Source organism: Colletotrichum gloeosporioides (assembly GCF_011800055.1).
Source record: "Colletotrichum gloeosporioides strain Lc1 chromosome Unknown consensus_53, whole genome shotgun sequence".
Lineage (NCBI taxonomy): Eukaryota > Fungi > Ascomycota > Sordariomycetes > Glomerellales > Glomerellaceae > Colletotrichum > Colletotrichum gloeosporioides.
Window position 1 is genome coordinate 236,950 of NW_025544698.1, and position 7,552 is coordinate 244,501.

The 7,552-nt window shown below is 49.7% G+C and overlaps 1 protein-coding gene across 1 annotated transcript; it reads right to left on the reverse strand.

Annotated features, from left to right (window-relative positions):
* Positions 1 to 5,785: 5,785 nt before the first annotated feature.
* GCG54_00011650 (uncharacterized protein) lies at positions 5,786 to 6,851 on the reverse strand (the record flags this gene model as incomplete). Its single annotated transcript, XM_045411550.1, has 3 exons — positions 5,786 to 5,905; positions 5,951 to 6,160; positions 6,345 to 6,851. 3 exons carry the CDS (start codon positions 6,849 to 6,851, stop codon positions 5,786 to 5,788), a joined length of 837 nt encoding a protein of 278 aa, XP_045262971.1.
* Positions 6,852 to 7,552: the final 701 nt, after the last annotated feature.

Sequence of the window (7,552 nt, forward strand, 5' to 3'; positions counted from 1 at the left end):
GTGCTTTTGTCATCTTCTTGAAGAACAGTGCTGGGCATGCTGAAAGTTGGAGGCATGGAGAGTTTAAAATCCTTCAGATGCTTGGGGCGTTGTGTCAGCTAGCCTCCAAGGTCAGCTCAAGCATAACAAAACCCCGCAATATGCTTCAAGTGACTGAGAAACTGGAAACTGTCGGAAAAGCGCTAGACAAACTCTCCGCTTCGCGCTATACGCGGCGCGAAACGCATTTGTGGACTTGGAAAATGTAAAACCACTGGTTTTCTTCGAAATCCAAGTCTGAATGTGAAGTATAGCTCACACGGAAAAGTTTCCCAGGTGTCATTTGGCAGAGATGATCATCCTTCAAGAACCTTTCCCTGAACAAGACCCACAACATACGAGTCAAGTCGCAATAGGCAAATCTGGGCCGAGGGTCGCACCACAGGCACTATGAAAGAGCGTATTTTACATTACGAAAGACATTATCACGATGGTATGTTTTGAAAAAGCAAAGCCTTGCGGCCAGAGAACATCTTGATAAACGTTGAAGGATAGTACAATACCCACGCTGTCTCACTCACATCTGATTAGGCAAATGGGAACATTGCCTGCGCGCAAGTTTTGGTAGCAAACATCGAAGCAGGGGTAACCACCAGGAATTCCTTACAGGTGCCATCTACTCCTAGAGAAGGCAGAGCTGATGATTCTCAAGTTTTCAGTGCTTGCAAAACGAAGCTATCGTCGCCCACCATCAACTAGGGCAGAGGCAAAAAAAGTCAAAAATACATACAACACCGGGCATTCGCCGGTCGTCACCGACCCGACTACTACTCCAGCCCTCATTGGCTTATCTATGGGAGAGCGGACGGGATCCCGAGTTTTCCAATGGGTATGGTCGTATGTGCTCAATCTTACCAAGACAGGAGTACATATACTAAGACAAGATGCTTCAGATCCACATGGAGGTGAATGGGTGCGTCAATAGACAGGAATACCAGCCTTGGCGTGTAAGAACCCAAACAACTTGCAAGTGCCTCAAACAATCATTCAGATGCGCATCGCGAGATGCTGAACTTAAAGGCACCGCCATTTGTCTCACCCGGGCCGCTGGTCCCACATGCTTCGGAGCCAAGTCGTGGCTGCACCAGGAGAGGGGTCGTGCGCCCATAAGGTACTTGCTGCCCCCGATCTCCTTGAGCCAGGCCTCCCGCAAGTACGTCGCACATGCGTGCTGTTAGAGGTTGACCAGCACCGACTTGGAGTCTGCAAAGAAATATTTTCTGGGGAGCTGACTGTCTATTCAACCCAGATAACTTGATTTTACGCAGCTCGTGCTTTTTCAGTACCGTTCATTAGAATGAACTGGCCCAGATGCACCTAAAGAATTATTCAGCTCACAGTTTATCTAGTTGCACACTCCACTCACTCTTGGCATGCGCCGCAATCAGCGTGGGTAGCAGGGACATCTTAAACACCTAGTGCACACGCAGGTGCGTCATGAAATGACCGTCATCAAAAGAATATATGACGAACTCGTTTTGTTTGAAGTCTCCGTTGATGCGTTTCATTAACTTTGGAAACGGACCACTCTACTTTCCCTTGTAACACGTGTAATCATGCAGAAGGCTCACCGTAAGCGAAAACATCCCGAGAGCAATCGTAGACAGTCGTCTCGGACGAATGAAGACCATGACTAAAATAACGAACTTGTTGTCGCAGAAAAAGCTGACTATGCTTCGCCCGCTTCAGCTGATGCGTGGTCTCAGCGGCCTGAGATACCTACTCAGCCGATATAATGGCACCACTATGATAATCTCTCAAGGTGACCCCGAGGCTGACGATGACCGAATTAGCGGCATGAATAGCGGCTGGGTGAATAAAAAAGGCTGCATCATGAACGAAGACAAGATTCAGTAGGAACCGAGAGTTAAAGAATTTCCAATATTGTCACAAATATCTCCTGTTTTTGCGTACGTCGGAATTGGGAAGGAAGTAGGCTTAATGGTAGTTCTTGTCTGTTCTCCATTCCAACATCGTATGATGAAGAGGGATCGCAGTTTACTGCAGAAGATGCAGAGACAATATAGAAATGCGTGGGAGATGACAGTAGTCAGAACTCCGGAAACTCATTCGCATCCACGATTTAGACAAAAGCATCAGACTTGGTCTTTAAACTGCCCATTTTAGGGTTTCTTCAACCATACCAGGAAGACTAGTGAGAGTTTCATGGTTGACCTTCTCTCGAAAGTACGGAACAGACTCCTTACGCATCTCCTTGTTGGTATTTATCGATGGCCTTCAGCTACTTATGCAAATATACCGCTCGATATCCCACGGCTCACCATCGCTCGGCTCTCAGGCTGTGCGCATCCCGGCAAACTTATGCCAGGCGTTGTGGTGACTTGAGACAGCCAACGATGTACGTTCCAGCGTGTGTGACAAGCTGAGTTCTGATCAGTCCAACTAACGGACAAAGAGAGTCGCTCTACTGCCATTTTCCATTAAACAAACCATGTATCATGGCAAACTCCTCCTCAGGCTCGCGTGCCGGTTGCTCCAGCGCGAAGACTGAAGGGCTCCGGTACATGCTCGGGTGCTAAGGGATGGCAGTGTTCCGGTAGATTTGCTCCCTTTCAGATCGTGTACGGTGTTCGAGACCTGCTTGAGTACGTATGGCCTGGAATCGGCGTCTTGAAGGTCTGATATTCCAGGGCTCAGTCTCTCGGACTACATCTTCGGACCTGAGTCTTTTGTCTACAGGCTTCTCCATTCCGGATTCTGCATCGATGCTTTGGCCGTGTTAGGCAAGACTATGAGCGTTCAAGCATGTCCATATGACGGCTTCATCCAACCCTTGTAGCTGTTCACGCCAATCATTGACTGTCGGGGTTTGGACTTTTCGAGCTATCTACTTGTCTCCTGAAAGTTGTCCAGTCCTCAGCCTTCCTATGGGGCTGTGTACTACCATTCTGGCGCGGGATGCCACAGGAATTTATTCAATCAGCAGAGGCTCACTTAGCCTTGCAACAACTTCACATCTTGTAGCCCACTGGGCGCAACTACAGGCATTTGATCAATTAGCATCCCCCTGAATGCTTCCAAGTACAGAAGTCGCATCTCTATGTTATCTGTCCATCCTTCTGTCATCCGCTCTTTCTCATCTTCTTTCACCCTTCCTCACGTGCGGGAGGCAAACCGGAATGAACGAAACCTCGGCGATACAGTAAGACAGGCCACTAGAACTCAAGGCGGATAAGAATATTGATCAGAGGTATAGTATGGGACCACAGCGCTTTGAAACAGAGAACAGGATCGAAAGGCGGCGATTGAGGTATTTGGCATAAAGGCTGCCGGCTCAGCTGTGGCGGTACGTATCGCGCCACATTGGTGCACCAGTTGTCGTAGCCATGCGTCGCTGGCAGTGAACACACTGAAGTGGAGTCGCTTCCAGTCAATGGAGTCAATGTCAACACTGTGCCTGCCATCCCACTGGAGTCACCGTCAGCATCACCTCCCGCTGAAGCGCCAAAACACCACTGCACATATGCCCAAAGTTTGCAAAAGACTGGAGAATTGCGAGTGAAGGTGTTCCGTAAGCAGGGAAAGAATGGTCAGGAACGTTGAGATCTGCGTTAAATCAGGTATATCCGTTCAATTGGTGTTGCCAAAAGTGATGTTATTGTCCCTTATATTGGCACAGAAGGGTTAGACCTATGCCGATGTAAAATAATACCTTGCGCCGGCTCCGAGAAGAACCAATTACCAGAGGGGCTATTCTCAACGAGATTACTCGAAAGTAATCTCCGTATGGGGAAACGTACTGGGCAATCAAACGAAGCCACGCCGGAATTCGAGACGAAGCTGCCAGGTGCTTATGGCAAGGACGGCGAATCGCACCGTGCTCATGAAGGGAGCGAGGAAAAGTTCACCTCACCATACTTGCTCGAGAGGCTCAGTTCTATCATAATACATTGTAGATGCGCAACAAGCCGTTTGATTCACTAGAGCAACGCAACAAGTCTCATGATCAGGGCTGGAAATCATGTTCCTGGTTATGCCCGAGACCTTAAAGATCTGAGTCCAAGCGCTGGAGAAACCCTGCTTTTATTACTGACAAAGGTTTGGCGTGGGTCTTGTTCATTGCCTCAAGGATCTGATATGGCCATTTTAATACTCAATGCTGGGCGGTCGTGGAATTGTGCAGGAAAAGAATGGCAGGTTGGACATGACTGAGATTTGTGTCAGAGGATAGCAGATGGCAGGAAGTGAGACTCAGTGAGTTACACCTTAGAAATCGACCTCTCGGGTGCTTTCTTTAGGCTTCACTCGACTGAGACGTCACACGCATTTGATGAATGCCGGTATAGGAGGGTTATGGTGGGCTCCAGTATTGCAATGCGCGCTGAAAATCCGGCTGAAGGGTAAATTGAATGTTGGATTTCAAGCCAGACGTAGTATCTGGCAAGTCTCTTGCATGAAACAAACCCCCTGACTTGAAGCTCTGTCCATGAAAACGAGCAAGCATCACCCGCAAGTCTCTAAACTCTAGTCGATGTTGTTGGCAGCGGAAGACAGTCCCAGCACCCGTTTAGAAGGCTATCACGAAAAAGTACTGCGTGCTACACGAAGGACAGCTACTAAGCCATCGCAGTGGGGACTTTATTGAAGTAAGAGATTCAAACCATGAAATAAAAGCCTCAATCGCGGAATGTCTGAAAACACAGTTGTAGCCGAAGAACCGGTTGAAGGTATCTCTACTACTCAGGGCCCTACACCCGTCGAGATGGGCTCTCAGGTCTCGGTGCTTTGATCGCTAATGCCGATCTGGAAAGTGGACGCACGCACAAGAATACATAAGGGCTTAAACTTCACACGATGAATCGACTAGAAAGTTAGATTGGTAGAAGTTCTGGTGCTCTCCCGAGGCGAAAATACCCCCTGGCTTGGGGCAGTTGGGTCTGCCCCGGCGTGGATATTGTCATGCATCTTTGAGCCTGAACACTGAAGATGCCATTGTAACAAAGCTCTCGGTTCATGCCAATTCCGTCACTGCCCTGATCCCATTGCCGTTGCGTCTGAGCAATTCTTCTGCCAGCAGGATCTCATCGTCTCAACGACTTCTAAGTAACATCCATGCGGGGTAAACTGTTCATCCGCTCCCACTTCTCTTACATTTTCAGATCAACAACTCGCAAGAGAAACGGAATCAATCAGTGTCGGAGAACTTGCATAGTACATCATTAAGCAGCGATGAGGTAATGTCCTGGCTGCACATACGCAGTCAATATCGACTACTCGGACGCTCGTGACTGCGCTTCACTGCACCTCCCTCGACATCTGGGAGCAGAAGAAGGCATCATGTCCGCCACATCCCCGGTCTTGTTTCTAGGCGTGGTCAAATTGCTGGGAAGAAAGACAATCCAGAAGGCAGCCACTGAAGGGTAATCTTGAGATTTTTGGTCTTGATTGTTCCTGGGATCCGCTGTCCCCAGACCTAAATCTGAACCACGTTTGCTCCCAAACGCCACTTCAAATACACACAAGTCGTTTTAAAATTGGTGCTGAATTTCGATGATGGGTTATCGCGGCTCTCGATTTATCTGCTGGGGAAGAAAGCACCGCATGGCAGACGTCAGGATTCAACACCGTCAGTGCTGGTCCTTGCCTCTGGAGGGCTCCCTGCTTTCTATTCCAGAAAGGGTCGACATGGAAAGACAAGGATGGTCCAAGTTGGAGGAAGAGGGAGACTGACCTCTCAGCCGTAGCTTACATTATATTGTCCTCATATGGTTGTAAGCACAGCTTGTCACCGGATTATTGAGTTCATGGTGAGGAGGTACATGGCGCGCACGGCGTGGCCCTCGACGGTCTTCTGCTGCAGGATCGGCGCGTGGGCCTGGCAGTACCAGAAGGAGCGGTCTATGGGCTACGAGTTGGGGCGCTTCTAGCGCGGCTCGTCGTCGCGGCGCACCGCGGCCTCCCAGTCGTAGAAGTGCTTGCCGTCCTGGCTGCGCGGATTGCTGCGCTCCTCGAGGAAGAAGTACGCGAGGTCGTAGGTGTTGCGGCTGCTGGTGGCGGAGTGGAAGCGCAGCAGGGCGAGCTCGATCTCGGGGTGGCCCGGGTACGCGCGCGTCTGGCCTCGGGCAAGACGACAAACGCCCTTGAAGACCGAAGACGAACGCTGTGACTCTGGATAACTGTAAGACCACAGGCTTGATTAAAGTGAATGGTATGCCAATGAGCCGTCTTGATTGTGAAAAATTATACAAAGAATCAGTCCAATAATACCACTGCAACACCCTACCAGCCGTCCTGACGCATATCGATGGATCCCCCTCCATTAGTAGTAATCAGTTATTGCTAACATCCACGATGCCCTTCTCGTCCCTCTGCACCTTAGCCATCGCTGCCAAAGTTGCAGCCGCCCGAGGCTGAATTTCACTTATAAAAATTTCGATAAGGACACTTTTGGTCTGCGTAGGCGAATACGGGATGTTGTGGCGTAGAAGAACATTGCGGAGCGTTGGTATCTTAAGGGTGGTAGGGTTGAAATCAGGCGCCAAGTAGCTAGTGTCGTCGAAAAGCGACGGGATGTTGTCCAAGGGCTGGGAAGATGCTGCGGTGGTATCGTCTGGGGTTCCCTCCCCCAAAAATGACTTGGTGTTCTGGAGATCCATCGTTCGGAGCGCCGCGGATAAATTCCTCAAATCAATAGTGCAATCGGCTGGGTGTCTGCCCAAGGGCCTCGTTTCCGCCTTGGGACGGGCTGGCTGGTTGGGAATCATGCTCGTGATCTGAGCATCGTCGAATGCCACGACGGGTGCTCTTCGGACGTTCTTCTGTGTCTGCTTTCCGGAGCGTGTTTGCACCATGATGATGATTAGGTTCAAGTAGGGATTTAGCGCGGATAAATCGGGTCGTTTGCCAATTACAGCTTCAGGGATGCAGATGGGACGTTGTTGTCTCAGAACGGAGGTTGACTGTCACTGAACATCAGGAGGTGCTATTCGGCGGCAAGAGACAGGGTGTCGCTGTCATCCCATGTCTCTGTGCGTTCATTATGGATTTCGCTGGGAAGGAACCCTGCTGAAGCTGCTGTTTGATTTTCCTGGCAGGCACTCGTTCATGGCAGGAGCGGCATAAAACAATGTGGCCGTGCTGCTATTATCTTTTGGCACAACGTCATATGCAGCAACTAATGCCACTTGGACTGCGTGAAATTTTGACTGCCACTATCTTCAGACCTCAAACCCCAAGCCAAAAAATTCAATTCCTCCCACTGATTTCAACGCAAATATCCATCGTTTCATCCTCAAGACCCAGAGACTTGCGACATTAGCGAGGTCATCACACACCAAACTCAGCCATACAGGTTTTGGCCGAAAGACGATGATGGCCTTGTCCTCGATTCGCGGACACGAACTATGCTTTATTCTCTATCTACACAGACTACCTCCGCAACCACCGGACCATTTCAAGCCTAAGCTGTCTACTTGCTCCAACAGACAACCCTTCAGAAGATCTTTCTTCCATGACGGCACCAACTTCTTAGACCAGTACATCACCGGATAAA